General features: G+C 42.3%; 1 protein-coding gene across 1 annotated transcript; it reads right to left on the bottom strand.

Moving 5' to 3' along the window:
* Nucleotides 1-1,252: 1,252 nt before the first annotated feature.
* LOC103695886 (probable LRR receptor-like serine/threonine-protein kinase At1g53440) lies at nucleotides 1,253-20,011 on the bottom strand. The gene is made up of 24 exons (XM_039125422.1): nucleotides 19,724-20,011; nucleotides 19,082-19,250; nucleotides 17,737-17,808; nucleotides 17,574-17,642; nucleotides 17,405-17,476; nucleotides 17,171-17,242; nucleotides 16,979-17,050; nucleotides 16,761-16,832; nucleotides 8,871-8,942; nucleotides 8,709-8,780; nucleotides 8,529-8,600; nucleotides 8,306-8,380; nucleotides 8,099-8,164; nucleotides 7,882-7,944; nucleotides 7,746-7,784; nucleotides 7,574-7,623; nucleotides 7,067-7,437; nucleotides 6,703-6,895; nucleotides 6,468-6,605; nucleotides 5,421-5,539; nucleotides 5,056-5,266; nucleotides 4,692-4,929; nucleotides 4,305-4,455; nucleotides 1,253-1,970 (listed from the first exon to the last, which is right to left on the bottom strand). Exons 1-24 carry the CDS (start codon nucleotides 19,854-19,856, stop codon nucleotides 1,581-1,583), a joined length of 3,051 nt encoding a protein of 1,016 aa, XP_038981350.1. The 5' UTR covers nucleotides 19,857-20,011; the 3' UTR covers nucleotides 1,253-1,580.
* Between the last annotated feature and the right edge of the window lie 321 nt (nucleotides 20,012-20,332).

Here is a 20,332-nt window from a genome sequence, read left to right as displayed (position 1 = left end):
ATTTAAATTTTCATTCATATATTACATAATATGCTATTTAATACCCTGAAAAATAATAAATATATTTTGCGAGTCAATGGATGTCATTGGGTGTCACCGATCTTTGGTGAAATCTTTATAGAACACTTGTTGCGGACCGAAACAAATATCAAAAAAATAAAAAATAAAAAAAATACTAGAAGAAAAAATATAGAAGAGAAAAAAAATTGTTAAAAAATTATAAATCGAGATCGGCTCTCTTACAAACAACTAGAACTTCACACTATGCATAAAAAACACCTCATGTCACACATCTTTCTTCTCTTTTATAATTCTCATTAAAATACAAAATATTACTACATGACAAAATTCTATTAGGCTGAATTTATTGAGCCTGTGACTCATCCTAAGCTAACTTGAATCAGCAAATAAAAATAATAAAAATAATAAACTTCTTGTTATGACTCCGACATTCAGCTCCTCTGGGGTACAAGTAATATGCATTGCAAAATGGTCACCACCTCGGTCATCTTTTCCATCGTTAGAGGTGTCGATGGCGAAGCAGGCATGGCCTTACTGGGGAATCATGGCATTTTCAGTGAATCACGATGAAACTTGCATCAAAATATCTTGAGGTTACACGGGTAAAATAATTTTATTTTTCTTTTCTTTTCCCCCAAAGCACTCAGCCCATCTTGTTTATGCATGACAAATTCCTGAGACGGTTGGTTGCACACCATGGTGGATTATGACTAATGACCTCGGTGAAACCAATTAAGAATTATCTATCAAATCATAGAATCACAGTCGAGGATCCGAAGCATTATTTTTTGAAGCCAAATGTTGAAGTCACCACCAATTCACAGTTGTAGTTATAGATGATTTTGGCCATTTGCCGAAATCCTTTCATCAAAATATAATTATAGACGGACCTAATTAATTAGCAAACTCGATCTTTTGCATCAGAAATCTAGTTTAATTTAATCAATTCAACTGTAATTAGCAGCCAACTATGGACCGGAGAAGGTTAGCTTTATTATTTGAGTCCGTGGACCAAATCCCTCGGCTCTAGGCACTGGAATTATATGATCAAAGGTCTTGCTCCAGTCCACAAGTCACAATAAGCAGGTTGGTGCGGCTTACAAATTTGAGCGTCCGGTGTGCAAAGACCAGAATCAGCCATAGTCAGTAAAAAAGCTTATATGAAATACTTAATTGCCATTGAAATTTATAGTTATATTAGCAAAAAAGAGCTACTTGATCCAATTCAAAGTACAGCAGAAATACTGAAGCCTTTGTATTATTGTTCTTCCAAATATCACAGTTTCCTGCTAAAAACCAATGCAACTAGTGGAAATTTAAGAAAAATATCCTTCTATTTTCTTCTGTAAGACGAAACTAACCATGTGAGCTCTAGCTTCATAACAATATAAGCTTTTGCTGCACGAGAACCACTGTATCTGTAATGGAGAGTCACTAGTCTGCTTGAGACAAGACACCCACTTTAATCTTGACTATAACAGAAGAGATGACAGATATGCGTCCACATGATCTGTTCTTAACTATATCATCTCCTAATTTACTTTTCCCCAACCCCTCAACTATAAACTAATCTCTGTAATCTGAAGGTTGCTTGATGAAGAAAGTGGAGCGATTTCTTCCTTGCTACTTTGGGCAGACATTGAGGTATCAAACATTTGCTCATCAGTCGGGATGCTCTGTGCTCGGCTTTCTTGGGATATTTCCTCAAAGGACCTGTTTCTCAGATCCATGCTCCTGAAGCCTCTGGACTCTGTAGTAGGTACCCGCACAGGCATCTTCCCGTCTAGCATGCCCACCACAGAGGACATTGTTGGTCTGAGAGTTGGAGATAGGTTGGTGCATATAATAGCCAGGTTCAACATCTGCATTGCCTCTTCCTTTGAGTAGTTCGAACCAAGGCTTGGGTCGACGAGTTCAAGCAGTCTTCCCTCCTCTTGTAAAACATAGGCCTGCAAGCCACGTAGAAGAAAAATGAGTAAGCATCAATGTTCAATTCAAATCTTACAATAAAGAAAAAAAGAACATCCAAGTGATAAATCGACAAAGAAAACACTACAAAATACGAATTTAGATTAAAGTGAAGGCAATGTCATATTTGGAAAAAAAAGAATGACTATATTTTAATAAACTTGTGTCACCTCAAGTAGACTACCCATAAGAGTGTATCGCATGGATGTTCACTTTGTTGACAGTTAGGAAGGCTATGGCATGACCCAGCAGTAGGATGAAAAACACAGCCAGATGGGTGAAGAACTTGGCGAGTCTTGGGAGTACAAAGCAAAGGTTAATTCAGTGATTCAGGCGAAGCAAACAGCAGATATTCTGTCAGCAGTTTTCAAAGCAGGTTGGATTAAACTAAATACCATACAAATGTGTTTCAATTGGATAAATTTTTGTGATGAGTCTGGTAAGCCAATTTGGCCGCTGCTGAATGGTATCCTACAGAAAATATTCAATACAAGGAAATTAATGCTGCTGGAGATGGCTTAATCCAAGCTAGGCAGCAAGGGACGAGGAAGTTTATTAACAAAAGGATTGGGAAGAGAGATTTGCATGGTTAAATTGGCTCGTCTATAATGGTCTCTCCAACACAATGGTCAAATGAAAGTTGGTTATCGAGTATAAATGAAACTGGGAATTGATGATATTTGATACAGTGGCGGTAAGGGATTCTTTTCAATTATTTCTAGGCATGAAAATAGGTGCCGTTGCTGGTTGGGTTTGGTCAGTTTAGAATAATACCATATATAATGTTAACCCAGAGTTAATGTGAGTCAGCGTCAAACAAGAACTCTTTCACCCATAAGTACCCATGGGTTGACCTGCATGAACAATCCTGACTACATTGTCCCATAACCTACTATACTTTGCATGACCCAACTGCAAACCTACTCCACCCATCCAGATCCAGGCACTAAAGACTTGGTGTCTCAGTTCTAAGGTGAACTAAACGAATAGTATTGAAAAGACAAACTACTCTTAAAAACCTAATGTCATGGTCATTACCCGACTAGGCATGACCCAACTCACACAATTAAAGAACTCTATCTGCATGGTCCAAGTTGGATCAAAATCTTTAATCCAAATCGAACCTGTTTAGGCCAAGTTTGGAAGGGCATGCATTTTCAGTGATTTGTTATCGCAGGTGGGTGCAACCAATACAAATTTAGCAGGATATCGTCTAGTTTCTCTCGAGGATAAATGTTGCTATCAAAGTAATGATTACAATTTTGTTATTGTGCTATTCGATGCTATCTAAAGATAAGAAAAGAAAGGGGTAACTTTCAAAAATAGACAAATTTGCCCTTGCAATTTCCTTCATTCTTGGGCCATTTGAAAATAAAGAATGATATTAAATTATTTTGATATTAAACATATCAAGTACAAACCCAACATAATAATAATATAATACATTTTTCAATATAACATATAACCATACCATGTAATATATTCTAATAACAAATGTACTATCAATATTGTATTATTTTATAGAATATAAATGTTAATTTATATATTAGTTGGTAGATAATAAGGATATATTCATATAATGTAACATAAAAATATTATACTATAACAATACCATTGAATAATACTACTGTTATTAAACATAGGGTACTGTTTGAGATTGTAAGGGGAATTTATGAGTTAAATAAAATTGTTGGGCATAAGCCGTTCCAGGGTACCTATGGAACAAATTATCTAGGTAGACCTAATTTGACCAAACCGTTGGGTATAAGAAACCCAACCAGTTTAAGAGGATCTGGCGCCCACCTTAGATCAATGGAGCTATATCTGAAGTTCAAGTCAAAAAATTTGACCCAAACCTCACCCAAATTGGAAAAATCTTCACCAAAACCCAGCATAAACATGGTCAAGTCAGATCTGTTGTTGGGTTGGTTCAGTTTTTGCAACCCCTAATCATTTCTTGCTCCTGAGATTCTTTTTAAAATAATAAAGAGGGCATCCCTAAGTGAATGCTTTGGAAGGACTTCAACTTAGGTGGTTCTATCATGTTCCTTTAAATGTCAGAAATGACCATTCAGAAGGAGGCTTAGACAGTTACAACAAATTAACATTATTATCTGCTTTACTGGCCCAAAGCAATTAGGATCTACTATGAAAATCAACTCGTAGTTTTTTGTTTTCTGAGGATAAAAAAATGAACTCAAAGTTATACATTCACGTTTTTGTTAGTATATAAAAGTAAGATCTTGTCGTTCACCTAACAATGATCATGTCAACAAAAGTTCCTGAACAAAAATATGAGATCCAATAACCCTTACCCAATCAAGAAGAAAAACGAAGTCCTCCTTGGGCCTATAACTTGTGTTGCTCATTCCACTAACAATCTCCAACGCAACAACTCCAAAGCTGTAAACATCTGCTTTGTCTGTCAAGTAACCCCTTGTTGCATATTCAGGAGCCATGTATCCGCTGCATAAATACAGATCATCTTCATACAGTATACAAAAAGTACTGAATGTGCAGTAAGACCAACCAAATGATATTAAGTGTTCAAAGGCTGACAGTGCATGACACTGTAAATTACCATAAGTACCACAGAACTGTATTTTGCTACTAAGTATCTTCTCAGGTTGTATATTCTATTCACTAATTAATGCATAAAATACCATTTTGACAAATTAATATCTTATACATCATCTACTTACAATGTACCAGCTATTCGGGTGCTGATGTGGGTATTCTCTTCTTCATCCAATTTCGCCAAACCAAAGTCAGCTATTTTTGCATTGAGATCTTTGTCAAGCAGAATATTTGTCGCCTTGATGTCTCGGTGAACAATCTTCAACCTCGACTCTTCATGGAGATATGTCAAACCTCTTGCTACTCCTAGGCAAATCGTACGCCTTGTTCGCCAGTCCAATTTCCGTCGGTGTTCTTCAGGACCTGTTAAAATTATGCTCTTGTTATCCTTTCTGGAAAAAATAATTAGTCAAAACAAAAAACATAAAATGAAAAAGGGTGTTGAATGCAAAGTATTGGAAATTATGGTAAAACAACAGCAACATTTACCAAATAGAGCACGAGCTAGACTATTATTTTCCATATATTCATATATTAGCAATAATTGATTTCCTTCAATACAACAACCAAAAAGCTTCACAAGATTTGGGTGCTGCACTGCTGATATCATGGCTATTTCATTGAGAAATTCACGGTTCCCTTGTTTAGACTTGGAAGAAAGCTGCTTAACTGCAATTACAGAACCATCGGGCACCGCACCCTGTGACCAGGTAGTTGCATTTTACAATCAAAGCTCTACCAAAGGATAAGATGTAGAATATTTAAACATAAAATTACTTAAAGTGAGAAAAAGTAATCAAAATACAACAAAGAGGGAGAAATGAAAGTATCGATTTAGTATTGCTTATGCATACCTTGTAAACTGGACCAAAGCCGCCTTCACCTATCTTATTTGCACGATCAAAGTTATTGGTGGCAGCTTTGATCTGTTTTAAACTGAAGTAACTGGTGTGCAGCTTTAGGCCTCGAAGTTCTGCATGTATAGGTTTTATGGTTTAGAAACTATTAGATCAATGCATGTATTACTAATACATGGCCTTTGAAACACCTATATATGGGAAAGCAATGAACAAAATGCCAACCACCTATGCCCATGATTTATATTGCTCTAATTTCTTAACATACAATGAGAAATATCGATGCAAGATATAATTTAATAAAGTTCTAGACAAATACAGCTGTCAAGTGGAACATATGAGATATGATAACCATAAGTTTTCTTTGGCATCTTACATATTTTATCAGTATTGTGTACAACATCTCTCCTAATGCTTATTTACAAATCACGCCAGATAAACCTGTTTTTATTTGCAAACAGACCTTGGGCAAGGTTGACGCTACCTTCATTTGGTTCCACTAATAAAAATATGTTTATCTGGTTCAATTTGTAAATAGACATAAGAGGAGCTGTTATATGCAATAGTTATAAAATATTGGACGTGAAATGTAAAATACCCTAACCATAAATATAGAGCTTCCACTAAACTTATTCCCCATAAACTTGCTGAAATCATATTTGCTTCTTTTTATCTCCAACTTGAAGAATATTTAATGCGGTGAACCAGAGATTGTCTGATGAGTGTAATTCCTAGGAACCCCTCAAAAGAGTATTTTAAAAGGAAAGAAAGCAGTTATCTCAAATAGATGGGGATCTTCGTTCAGCCACTTGTTTTTTTTTTTGAAAAAAATGGTTGAGAATGAAACCATTTTGCTTCGGTCTCCAAACTGCAAATCACACACAAATCTTAGAGATCCTAGAAACTGATGTCAGATGCCGACAATACAGTCTTCTAGCTGCACTCTTGAAGGCATAAGGTCTCCATTGAAAATAAATGTTCTGCAATAATTCCTAAAGGAAACTTTAAAAGCACAATCAACTAAACTGAGCTTAATTATCTTACCATCGTTCTCAGCATTCTTCCTTCTGAAGAAAAGCAATAACAGGATTAAGGTCAACACAATTGCAACACAAGAAGCAGCAACTATGCTCAAAATAGCTCCAAGAGATAGATTGCTTTCTTCTGTATCTGGCTTGAAGTCTTCAAAGAAGAAATTATTTTGAAGAAGAAATTATCAGACCTCATCATTATATAAGTAATTCAAAAGGAAATAAGAAATGCACTTTTAAAGACTTACTTGGTGTAACTGAAATTGCAGATATAAGAGGTCCATATACACCTAATTGTGGAATGGCATTTGTTCCTTTGCCAGCCCACTGGAAGTGAATTTCCAAGGTGCCATTTACAGTAGCATAAAATGGTAGAATAATATTCTTACCAGTCCCATTTGCTACTTTTGCAATATTAAAGTCCTGTAAAACCTTTTTTCCCTGCACAAATATACAGTTTCATCATACAAGAAGTATTATTTACATGCTCACTTTTTGACATTGACATGGTAGAATATATATACAGAATATAATGAACGTAGCATTTAAAGTATTATTAGAGTAAGCAAAAAAAATGTGAGACCTAAAGATTGTAAAAATAAAGAAAGCTACCTGTATTGATACATCAAATAAACGCTCTCCAACACTAAAGTATGTTTGGTCATCAGTGTACATAATTTCAGCAAAGTGAAGCTTGACTGTATAAATTCCTTTCTGTAAGCAAAGACCATAGTATTTGAGAGACACAGGATTTAGCCGTGCAGTCATGTACAAATCCGGTTTGGTCATGTTCAGTGCTGATACATTTGTAGCAGTAAACTTTGCATCGCCATTTGCCAGAAAAACTCCTGTGCTGCTATAAGCCCATTTCCCACTATCAGAGGCGGCATATCTTGATGGACCCTGCTGTGATGTATCATCTTCGTATTCATCATCATCAATGAGCACTTTAGGACCACCACAGTTTATGAACAACTTGTAGTCTGCAAATATTACAAAACACAATGATAGCCATTCATAGCTATGGTTTTATTTAGATATTTTAACATATCCCAGTACTTTGGAATATAAGCCTCAATCTCTTTAAAAAGCATAACTGAAACAAATTATTGCACCTACTTCTAGCTTTCCCTGTGCAAGGGAGATTCTGCCTTAAACATGTTGCGATCCTACAAGAAAAAAAGAAATAGTAGGTAGAAATTACCAACACATACTGTTAAAGCTAAATTTGACATGATAAGGACCTATATGAATTCAAAAATGAAGACATCATATGATATAAAAAGCTTACAAGTCATTGTTTGTTGATGAATAACTAGAAACCAAATTCCTACAAGCAAAAAACTGAAATCATAAGAGAAGGATTAAATGAATCACCAACTATAACTAATTGATTGTGTGGGAATATGAAATTTGAGAATTCTTACACATTCCCTTGTTGACAACTGACTGGTGCCGGAGATCCTGTGAAAGAGTTATATGAAATATCTCTGCAATTTTAAGTAACACAGTCAATAAAATGATTGAGATGAATGTTAGCACAAAACCATGTTTTTGATATTTCTAACCAAGACTATGACTCATCATAGCCAAATGAATAGAAAGTTCTGAGAAAATAAACATTTTCTGAGAAAATAAACATACATGTTTTTTCTACTGCTCAAGATCCAACTGGGTATTGTTCCACTTAGCATGTTATTAGCAAGGAACCTACATGATAAAACTTAAGAGATGGATACGAGACAATTCATCCAAAAGAAAAGGAATGTAACGAATAGGAAACTAGAGTAAAACTTTCTGAACAAGGAGACTACTGTAATGTTATATAATGTGTTCGTCTAGTTTGCTTACATAAAACCTATTGAATTTTGAAGGCCATCAAAGCTTTTCGGAATTGAACCTGTCAGGTTGTTAAAGCTAAGGTCTCTGCAGGATAAACAAACATAGAACAAATAAGCAGGAAAAGTTTGCAACTTTGTTGCTGACTTGTATTACGTCTTCTTAATAGTAGATTGTGTGAAAAATAACTGTAACGCAAACAACTAATGAAGCTAACAGATATGGACAAACTTACAAGATATAGAGAGTGGTCATCTCTCCAATAAAATCAGGGAGTTCACCAGATATGGACAAGTTCCTCAACACACTGCATCATACCAACAACTAATATGCATTAAGTAGGAAAAATAAACACACTGCATCGACATATATTGTACTATTAGCCTTTGTTGACTTCAATTACATTCACACTTACAGATATTTCATGCTTCTCATGTTCTGCAATGGAGGGAACTTCCCGTCCCCTCCTTTCCAGTCAGACACTGCCCTGCAGTCCCAGCCATGCTAATTAAGAAACACTAGAAACCACTGGACTGATCAAAAATTGAATGAAGCAAAGCACTAAAAAGGGTCTTACAGCTGAGTTATGTTTTCCAACTTTTCTAATACGGGAGGAAAGGGCCCCTCCATCGACGTTCCTTGCATATTTCTAGGAACAGATTGTTCAAGATTCAAATCGTTAATCACTCAAACGGAGGACTCATCTGGCATTGCCTTTCTTTCAAAAAAAAAAAACAAAAAAACAAAAGAGAAAATTTTGACAGACTCGGAAACAGTTTTCGATTTTGGTAGGTTTGTTCCTGAAGTTTTGATTTTTAAATAAGTTTTTATAATTTTTAGAACTTTTTGGTGAAAAAAAAAAGAAAATTTACTTCCGAAAGTATGGAAATGGAAACAAAAACCCGTTAGGGAATTCCGTCGAACATTTGGCCCGCGCTCCTCCCCGTGCACATTGCGGAGCTCAATGTCCCTGTGGACTCTGGCCTTGGCCTTGGCTCTGCGGGGGGCGATGTTCCTTCTCCTACGTGGGCGCCACATCGTGGCCACCGAAGGAAACAAGAGGAGGAGGCGGCAATGCATGGCCGCCGTGGAGCCGCAGGCGGTGGAAGATTGGGTGGGTTTTTGATGGGAAACGAGGTCGTGTGTGCAAGAGTTTGTACGAAGCTGATATTAAAGCATAGACCATGTTGCTGGAAATTGGACCGGGGGTGACCACTGGGTGAAAAGGGAGGAGCTCCGTCGTCAAGCGGTGGGTGGCGATCCGTCGGCAGGCGGCATCCTCCGGAGGTCCTGCAAAAAGTCGGTGGCCGGTGTTTCCGGTGCCGGCCCTCCGATGCCTAAGTCAGAGGGGGCAAGAGAGGGGAAAGGATCTCTTTTTTTCTTTTTGGAATTTTTTGGAGCCCAGCCCTTGATAAGGGTGAGGGGTTTTCCTTTTATAGAGGGATTCAGGTGTACCTTGAGATGCGACGGGGCGGACGAATTATCGTCATGATTGAACGCGATCGTGTGAATTAATGCGTCGTCGTAGGAGATCAGTCCGGAGTCTGAGTTGCCGTGGAGAGCTTGAGGTCCGTGAAAGGCATGCATTAATTGTTGGGTGAGCCGGAGGTCTGCAGAGGCCACGTGCATTAATTGTTGAGTAAGTCGGAGGTCTGCAGAGGCCACGCGCATTAATTGTTGAGTAAGTTGAAGGTCTGCAGAGGCCACGCGCATTAATTGTTGAGTAAGCCGCTCAAGGCGTGGTCCTAGATTGGGCCATAGGAGGATGCGACCATAGCGGGCAGTCGGCGAGGTCCGGCTTCCTAGATCGGACGCCTTTTGGATCGGGCGCCTTCCAGGTCGGGCGCCTTCTAGGTCGGGTGCCTTCTGGGTCGGGCGCCTTCTGGGTCGGGCGCCTCCGAGGTCGGGCGCCTTCCAGGTCGGGCGCCTTTTGGGTCGGGCGCCCTTTAGGTCGGGCGCCTCCGACCACGTGCTGGCGGCTCGCTCATGTGCTTTGGGGCAATTTATTTTCCCCCAACACTACCCCCCGACTTCCAAGTTCGAGCCGTTTGCGAGCTCGGGCGTGGGAAGTAGTCACCTTTATTGTGTCGGTGGGGACCAGGGAGTCTTTAATTATTCCGGCGCTTTTGCGCGTTTTGGGGCACCTTTTAATAAGAGGAGATGGGGCGACGCCTTTTCGCCCCTCGAGGCCGCCTCGCCTAGTGAGCTCATGATGGGGTCCCGGGATCCGACAGGACACTGCCTTGTATTCGAAGCGTCGATTCAGGTTTAATATATCGCTTCAATTTTTGGGGCCGACACATGGCATGATCTAGATAGAAGGCGGGATTCAGTTCCGTCGATCTGGGCCATCGGGAGGGTCTATATAAACCCTCCAATTTAGCCCTAGAAAGGTTTTGGTTGGCCGTTTGTCACTGCTACTATCCTTTCTTCTTTCTGTTCCTTTTCTTTCTCTCCTGGTTGCGACCGAGTCTTTCCGACAGCGTTCAGGGGCGATTTCCAGCGACCCCATAGTAGGTCATTTTTCCAGATTGGCTCGGGAGTCTTTTCCTTTCAATATTTGCCTTCTTCTCCTTCTTCCCTTTTATTTCTTGCTTTCTCCTTTGTTTTATCTTTCGTTCCTCGTCTTTTTCTTTGTTTTTTTTCTTTTTTGAAATGGGTCTTGGTCCCGGTGAGGTCGGTCTACCTTAACCGAGGAGGACCTAGATCTGGTCCGTTCCCGATTTTTCTTCCAGCCCGAATTTCGTCTCGAACTCGCGGGGTCGGAGGGCCGGGTGACTAGACCTCCACCAGGTCGGATCGGAGTATATATTGATATGCTCTGGGCCGGCCTGCGGTTTTCCCTCCATGAGTTCGTGAGAAATTTGCTGGTGGAGTACCGGCTCATCCCAGCACAGCTCGCCCCAAACTCGTGGAGGACCATTGTCGGATTTTTGTCTCTTTGTCTTGCGCACAGGATCCCGACATTGGTAAGTGTCTTCCGCCGGTGCTTCTTATTGAAGTCGAATCCGGCGGACGGGGAGTGGCTGTACTTCGCCTTTCGGGGTGGCATGTCACTCTTCCGAGGTGCCCCTTCTCTATTCATGAGTGGAAGAGGAGATTTTTCTTCCTTTCTTCCGAGCTCTCGTGGGGGTTCAACTCGAGGTGGGGGCGTCCCGGGCTGAAGGCCATAAACAGGCTTACCAATCTTACGGCGGACGAGCAGAGGGTTTTCGATGCTCTGCGTGGTCTCGAGAAGGATATCATTCTGACCGACCTCCTGACCGAGGATGCTTTGGTGAATGTCGGCCTGAGCTCGGCGCGCCCCGAGGGTAAGGGCAGTTGTGCTGCTCCTTTATTTTACTGTTTTCTACCTTATATGTTTCTGTCCTTTTCTTTTTTGATGCTGGTCTGATACTTAGAAAATTTTTCCTTCTTTTCAGACATTCCAAATATGGTGACGAGCAACACCGCCCTTTTCTCCCGACTAAAGAAGAGAGCGGCCGAAGCCAGCGGGGCTGTTCCCGAGCCCAGAAAGAAGGCCAAGTCGGCTTCCACTTCTGCCCCCGCCGAGGCGGGGGGCTCTGGGGCCGGACCCTCCAGGTCCGTACGGATTGAAGCCCCGACTACCGAGCAGGCGAGCTCGGGTTCCCGAGGGGCGATGGGCTCGGCGACCCTTGCTTGCCTCGCCCCCATTTCTCAGCGGCCAAGTCGGCCGGTTATCTGCCTGTGATGCTCGGGCCCCCAGCTGAGTGGGGGCCTCGGAGTTTCGAGCTCGGACAGGCCGAGCTCGTCGGGGGCTGGAGATCGCTCCGAGAGAGAGTCTAGTGACCCGGAGTCCCCGATTCACGAGGGCAGCTCGGCCCTTCGAGACAACGATGTCGCGCGCGTGGTATTTCGCCGCGCGATGCTCCCGGCCGACCGAGCCGAGTTCGCAGGCATCGCACTTGGGGATATCGTCGACCAGACCTATTGCAACGCTGCTCGGGTAAGCTACCTTTTCATTCTTGCTTCGGTCATTTCCTTTACTTGATATTTCCTTTATTTTCGCTTATCGTCGCTTTTCCTGCAGCATATCCACGAGATTGATACGCTGGTATTCATAGCCTCGGGAAGAGGCTCGCCGACTCCAAGGCCGTGCAGGCGGAGGCCATCACGCAGATGGAGGCCGCCGAGGCCGAGCGGTGATCCGCGCTCGACCAGCTCGCGGAGGAGAAGGCCGCGCACACTCTGTCGAGGTCGGAGTTGCGTGCCTCCGAGGTGCGTCTTGCTGAGGCCCGTGCCAAAGTCGCTGGCCAAAGATATGAGGGCGGAGTTCTCCGCCTAAAAATCGAGCAGCTCGACGCTCGAGAGAAGAGGGCGCTGGAGCAGGCCCAAAACGCCGTGGAACTCTTCAAGGAGTCGAAGGAGTTCCGCGATATGTTGGAAGAAGAGGCCGTGGATGGGTTTCTCCGCGGCTTCGAAAATTTTCGGAGGCAGATGCACAGGTTCTGCCCCCAGCTGGACCTGACCGGAATTTGGCCAAGGATGGGGATCGGTGTCGAGAGCGAGGTCGACGTTCCTGCGATCCTCTCGGCTGAGCAGGAAGTTGCTGAGGCCGAGACTAGTGCGGCCGAGCAGGCGACGCTAGAGGCTCCCCTTGGGGAAGTCACCGAGGTCGCTCCCGAGGCAATGGGAGAGGCCCTGCCTGAGGTCGCCGCGGAAGGTCCTGAGCCAGTTCCTGCCGACGATCCCCAAATAATCATCGTGGACGACCCTGAGGTCGGCAACGATGCAGCTGCTGCTTCCTAGGACTTAGCTTTTCTTTCTGTTCTCTCTTTTGTAAGCGGGTTCGGCCCTTGAATACGGCTGAACCTTAATTTTGTACTTGGCCCTTAGGCCTTTATTAATGAAGGGCTTCTTTTTAAATTTGTACTTTTCTCTTCTTTGCATAGTAGGTAAACTTTTACCTAGGCTGGCTAAATTAAATTCTTCTTCCACGAATGTTTCTAAGTCTTCGATCTCGGCTAAATCAGTAGACCTGGGTTCTGGTAGCATTCGCTAGATTGTCGGGCTTAGCTCTGATAGGGATCGCGCTAAGGCTCCGTGCTTAGATTTTAAGAAAATCCACTAAGCCTTTGAGCTCGGGCTCCAAAGAAGTCCCGCTAATCCCTTAGGCTTAGATTTTGGAAATTTAGCCAAGTCCTTGGGCTCGGTTTCTAGGATAATCTTGTCAAAGCTTTAAGGTCGGACTCCGAAGACGTCCTAGACCGAGGTCAGACCACTGTTAGGGCCTTCGTGCCCGTTGGCCTCGAACTCGGTTGGAGTATCAACAAGTAGAATCCAAACTTGCGGTGAGTGTTTTGACGCCTCCGGGCTTAGCTATAGTATCATTGGGCGGAGTTTGAAGTTGTCGTTACAGGTCGTCTCGGCTTGAATTAACGCTTGAAGTCGGCCGGGCCTTCGCTCAGAGGGGTCCGGAATAAACGGAGACCGAGCTGCAGATTGGTGCACGGGGTCGAGAAGACCTTGGCTTATAGTTGATTCAGAAGAGCATCCCAACCTTGGTCGGGGGAGGTCCCGAGCTTGATCGGGGTTTCGTCGACCGTCTTGCAATATAAACGAATAGAGGTAATGACATAGGTGCTAGATAGAGTTGTACCTTTCGCAACATCGAAGCCGGGCATCTCAGGCCAGGATAAGCGATTTTGCTCTATGGTTAGCTTTTAGGGGCATTCTTTGGCCTGTAGGCTGCTTTAGACGCACCTGCATACCAAGGGGTCCGCGTAGGTACTGCCGTAGTGTTGGGTGTCTCGGGGGGCCATGTAGGTACTACCCCATCTTTCCGAGGTCGAGGGAGCTTAGGCTCGCTGTTGATCTGGTGATGCTTTTCGAGGTCGAGGGAGTTTGGGACTCTACGGTCGACATACGGAGCATCCCGACCTTGGTCGAGGTTTTTGAGGGAGATCAAGTCCAAGCTCGACGTCGGCGTGGTGAGGTGTTCCAGACTTGGCTGGGGCATCCGAACTCAGTCGGGTTTTCTGAAGATCACAAATATCCCAATATCAGGAGAAGCACGGAACAATTAAGGAGAGTTATGAATAAATTATCAGGAGAAAGAGGCAAGAGTTGCGTTTTCAAGTGTTGTGGACCCCCTGGGGGGAGCTACTGATAGTATATCCGGAGGTTCTCGGAGTTCCAACTTCGTGGGATGAGGGTCCCATCGAGAGACTCCAACTTGTATGCCCCGGGCCGCTGCACTCGGGCAATTCGGTATGGTCCTTCCCAATTCGGGGCAAGCTTTCCGCGCTCGGTGGGCTGAGAAGCTTCAGCTCTTCTGAGGACGAGATCTCCTGCCTTGAAGAGCTTGGCTTTTACTCTGGAGTTGTAGTACTGTGCCATTTTTTGTTGATATCTCACCATGCGAACACGGGTTGCCTCCCTTGTCTCTTCGATGAAGTCCAGGTTGTCCCTGAGTTGGGATGAGTTAGAGGCTGTGTCGTAATGTTCCACTCTTGGTGAGGGGAGTTCGATTTCCAAAGAGATGACAGCTTCCGTTCCATATGCCAGGTTGAAGGGGGTCTCGCCGGTAGGAAGTCGGAATATAGTTCTGTAGGCCCAGAGGACGTTGTAGAGGTCTTCGACCCATTGCCTCTTGGATCGGTCGAGCCTGGTCTTGAGCCCCTGAAGAATGGTGCGGTTCGTCACCTCGGTCTCTCCATTCGTCTGTGGATGGGCCACCGAGGTGAAGCGGTGGTCGATACCGAGCTCGGAGCAGAATTCTCTAAATCGGGTATTGTCGAATTGGCGGCCATTGTCAGATATCAGGACGCGAGGAAGTCCAAATCTACAGATTATTGACTTCCAAACAAAGTTCCGCATCTTTTGCTCGGAGATCCGGGCCACAGGCTCAGCTTCAACCCATTTGGTGAAATAGTCGATGGAGACGACCAGGAACTTCCTTTGCCCGGTAACCAGGGGAAATGGCCCCAGAATATCAATCCTCCATTGGGCAAATGGCCAGGGGGCGATGATCGAGGTCAGCGGGGCCGAGGGTCGGCGTTGGATATTGGCATTTTGCTGACACCGATCGCATTTTCGGACGAAGTCCGCTGCATCCTTTTGAAGTGTGGGCCAAAAATAGCCTTGGCGCAGGACTTTGTGGGCCAGCACTCGGCCTTCCAGATGGTTCCCGCATATCCCTTCCTCTAGCGCTAACTGTTGCTGAAAATTGGACCCGGGGGTGACCAATAGGTAAAAAGGGAGGAGCTCCGTTGTCAAGCGGTGGGTGGCGATCCGTCGGCGGGCGGCGTCCTCCGGGGGTCCTGCAAAAAGCCGGTGTTTCCGGCGCCGGCCCTCCGATGCCTAAGTCAGAGGGGGCAAGAGAGGGGAAAGGATCTCTTTTTTTCTTTTTGGAATTTTTTGGAGCCCAGCCCTTGATAAGGGTGAGGGGTTTTCCTTTTATAGAGGAGTTCAGGTGTACCTTGAGATGCGACGGGGCGGACGAATTATCGTCATGATTGAACGCGATCGTGTGAATTAATGCGTCGCCGTAGGAGATCAGTCCGAAGTCTGAGTTGCCGTGGAGAGCTTGAGGTCCGTAAATAGCATGAATTAATTGTTGGGTGAGCCGGAGGTCTGTAGAGGCCACGCGCATTAATTATTGAGTAAGCCGGAGGTCTGCAGAGGCCACGTGCATTAATTGTTGAGTAAGCTGGAGGTCTGCAGAGGCCACGTGCATTAATTGTTGAGTAAGCCGCTCAAGAGTCAAGGCGTGGTCCCAGATCGGGCCGTAGGAGGATGTGACCACAGCGGGTAATCGGCGAGGTCCGGCTTCCTAGATCGGACGCCTTTTGGATCGGGCGCCTTCCAGGTCGGGCGCCTTCTAGGTCGGGTGCCTTTTAGGTCGGGCACCTCCGAGGTCGGGCGCCTTCCTGGTCGGGCGCCCTTTAGGTCGGGCGCCTCCGACCACGTGCTGGCGGCCCGCTCATGTGCTTTGGGGCGATTTATTTTCCGCCAACAGACTAAATATATCAAAAGACTTACGAAAGTTTAAATTTTATATGCATAAATTTTGAGGGTAATTTGCGACCAAGACAATGGCGGGTAAACCGGCATCACACGGGATAAGGCCATTTCCGTTCGATGGTTGAATCTGAGAAAGAAAAAGGATCATCGGTCATGATATTAATTTCTTTCCACCACCCCTTTCTCATCCTTTAATTTTCTTAATAAATAAAAAAATATGCAAGATCGAGCTAGTCCAACATAAATTAATTTTTTTTCCAATTTTGTGAAAAAAATTGCAAACTTAATAACTATTGATTTCTTAGAAATACCCAAAATATTTTCCAAATGATAATTATCAAAACTAATAATATTTTCGTTACAAATTATTTAAAAATATGCAACAAAAAAATAAAGATATATGATAATAAAACAATTGGTCAATAGAATCGATGCAATATTACTTGCTGCCAGACATGGATCAATTTGTATCATTACTCACAGAAATTCAAGTTTCGTCCAGTTTCCAATGAAGCTTGGAATTTTGCCAGAGATTGGGTTTCCATCAATTCTACTGCAAGAAGAAGCTCGAAATTTTCAGAATCTACTTTAATTTATTTGATTCTAGGTAGCATATCAAAATTGTCGGAAAACCCATGGCCAGTGAGGCCCCGTGGGTGCACCTTGTAACTGACTAGTGGGAAGAGCTTCTTGACTTACAAGTCTGTCATGTTCCTGAGTTTCCCAAACGACTCTGGCAACTCTCCACTTATGTTATTTGCCGAAACTTGGCTGTAGGGAAGGAAACAAAGGGCAATTATAAAATAGAATAGTTAATAGTTCTTAGTTTAACAAATAAGAGTTGGAGATTTAATTAAGAATAGCCTGTGTATAAATGAGAGGGGGACTTACAAGATTCGTAAGTTGATCAGGTTACCAAGGGCTGGAGGAATAGAGCCTTGCAGTTGGTTATCTTCCAGAACCCTGTAAGACAGAAAATAATATAAAATAAAAAAAATTCTTCGTGGCATCCACAAAATTGTATACGAGAAATTCATGAGTTGCACCAATCTTCTGAGAGAGTTATTCCTGGGTATTTAGGGAAAAAAGATAAAGAGAAAATGAAAACCGAGGAAAGGTAAGTACAGCTCCTCAAGGGATGTCATTCTTCCAAGCTCTCGTGGAATCGTCCCAGAGATTCGGTTTCCCAAAAGTGACCTACATTGAAGCCAGTCAGGATTATGTCATTTGTACAATTCTTCCTTCATCCTCTTTTCTTGAAAAGAATCTAGGAGGAAGATATGAGACGAAATACAGATGGGTGAGGGGAAGGGATGCCCAGGATGCAGGAATGGATCCACCGAGATAGTTCCAAGTTAAATCTCTGTTGCATAAACAAAAACATGGACAGAATAATGGCATGAGCTTGAGGTCCCGTAAATTCCTATATTTTTCACCATACTGCTATGTAGACTTACATATCTGTTAAGAAGGTGAGGTTGGCAAACTCCTCGGGAAGAACTCCAGTCAGGTTCTGACCCTTGAGCCAACTAAAATCCAAATAAAAGATATGATTATGACAATAATCTCAAAGCCGTCACCGGGAGAAGAAATATATTTAGCTTTAGACTGCACTAGTTGGGAAAATTGGTCTGATAGGATTACATGTATTTAAAAAGTTGCATTTCCAATTATACGACATTGTTTGTTTGTATTTATATGCACTTGCAATAAAAGAAAAAAAATATTTTCTAAATGTAACTCCAAATTTAATAATCTAAAACATATAATAACTTATCAGAGAAAATACAAATATGATACTACTGCATATTATATTAAAAACAAGGATATTATAGGGATATTAGTTTATTATATGTTTACAACATTATATTGAGTTAATAGATTGATAATACATCAAAGTATAAAATTAGTTAACACGATAAGGTCATAATCATATGGCTGTAGTTCACTTACTTTTATTATTTAACATTATATATATTAGTGTATATTATATGTAATGTTTTGTTGTAACAATGTCTGTGCCTGATGTTTTGTTGTAACAATGTAATATCGCTTCGCAATGTGTGCGCGTGATGTTTTGTTATAACAATGTAATATCACTTCGCGGTGTGTGCATGTGCATGTGCATGTGCGTGTGGGGGTGCGTGGGCGTGGATGCAGGTGTGCGTCTAGTTGCATGTGTTATTGTTATTATAATTCTAGTAATACAATATATCCAATAGTGATAGAATCAGAATACCATTATATGAAAACTAATGATATTACACAATCATGTACATAATACATGCAAAAGAAGTATATCATATAGCATGCAACATATATAGTAGATTTTCCTTTAAAAAAAGGACATATATAGTACATTAATATACATAAGAATAAGTATGCTATGGTGATAGAATTATATGTATATCTAGATTACATAATATTTAATATTATAGAAATTTATATTTTGACATATGATAGTTATGATATGTAACATCCACTTTAACAATATGAAGCTATATTACCATGCGATAACAAACCAATTCCTCGTTGCTTAAAAGTGACAACTCTCATTAGCCTAGTTTGGAATTATTATACTGGCACTCAAAAATAGAATTGAGAACACATCTTTGACATCCTTCTATATGAAACCAGATAATGAATTTGAGGTCGCAATAATTGAAAATGCATGTTCATTCTTATGATACTAAACAAGCTAAGTATATTGTTTTTTTCATAAAATTTAGATCAGGCTTTATTCTTTGAAGGAGATCAAATGCAGAACATCGAAAAAGAGACTCGTGAGCAAAGGGGGCGTACATGCTTGTGACGTGACAGATATTGGAGGTCGTGTTGCACTCGCAAGTGACATTTTTGGCTATCCCGTAGGCGTCGGAAGATTCCAACCATCCTGCGGTTCTACTGCAAGGGTCCACTGAGAAGTCCCACTGCTTTCTCAACTTGGAGCCGATCGTTTTTAGCGCTTCAACTGTGGTCCATCATTACCAATTCATGAAACATTTTGTTTCTTAATTTCATGCAAATTAAAGAAAGAAAAGAAGGATGGTCTAATTATACTGCAAGGTTGTTCTAAAATCAAGATCATATCTACTGAAAGGCAATACCCAATTCCATACGGCACCCATTTCATGGAGTTGGGTCTTGCTCATCTGGAAACTGCCGTTCATTTTTGCATCAATAACTATGCTATGGAAAGATAGATTTTTTTTCTTTTTCTGAAAGAACTGAAATATAGAATGACCAAGGTTATAGGCAGTTTACTTAAATCTCCATCACATCTGTAACTCATTGACCTTGTATAAAAACAATCGTTGAGGTGACTCCGAATAAGAACGGAAGGAGATTATTAGTCGATACCAGTATCATCAGGAGCCATTGTTTCATAAGTCATGATGTGAAGAAAAGAGAATATATATTACTAAAAATAAACCAAAAAAGTACCTTCTTCATCAACCAGTTTCTGAGCTCTGCCCATATCAAAGCAGCTTGAAGCTAACAGCATGGAGAAGACAAGGAGAAGCGTAAGCCGACGCTTCCCCTCTTCTACTACTACGATTACTCTCATCTCCTCCATCTCACCCTCTTCTTTGGAAACAAGAACCAGGAACAAGCAATGCTGGCAAACTACATCAGGAAAAAAATGAGGATTCTCTGCGATGAATACCACTTTGGTCAAGAGCCGCGCCTTCGTTTCGGGAAAGAAAGATTAAAAAAGGAAGAGGGCTGCGCCTTTCCGTGTGCGGTCAAGAACCGCGCCTTGGTTTTACGGGGAAAAAAATAAGAACGAGAGAGGGCTGCGCCTTTCCAAGTTGCAAAGATGGGGGGGAAAGCACATGGCATCCAGATCCGATCCGCTCACCGTGCTTCTTTTTTCTTTTTTTCTTGTTTTGATAGGACCCACCACGTTCCTCACAAGAATGCAACTTGTGAATGGATGAAACGCTTTGACCGACTGTGGCCCTTGACTCTGATGTGATGTTACCACTTACCGTGGCTCTCCCGCTAACTCGGTAACTCGCCTCTAATTACAGACATAATTTGGTAAATTAA

The sequence above is a fragment of the Phoenix dactylifera genome, chromosome 4 (assembly GCF_009389715.1).
Source record: "Phoenix dactylifera cultivar Barhee BC4 chromosome 4, palm_55x_up_171113_PBpolish2nd_filt_p, whole genome shotgun sequence".
NCBI classification, from domain to species: Eukaryota; Viridiplantae; Streptophyta; class Magnoliopsida; order Arecales; family Arecaceae; genus Phoenix; species Phoenix dactylifera.
Note: the sequence above shows the minus strand (reverse complement) of the source record. Positions and strands in the feature narration are given on the sequence as shown.

What these genes read in the sequence shown, in the direction of transcription:
- LOC103695886 (XM_039125422.1), bottom strand. Translation starts at nt 19,856, where the DNA reads ATGGAGGAGATGAGAGTAATCGTAGTAGTAGAAGAGGGGAAGCGTCGG. An exon ending in TGGACGAAACTTGAATTTCT is followed by an intron (nt 8,943 to 16,760) that starts GTGAGTAATGAT and finishes ATCTGTTCCTAG; the next exon opens with AAATATGCAAGGAACGTCGA. An exon ending in CAAAATTCAATAGGTTTTAT is followed by an intron (nt 8,165 to 8,305) that starts GTAAGCAAACTA and finishes TTTATCATGTAG; the next exon opens with GTTCCTTGCTAATAACATGC.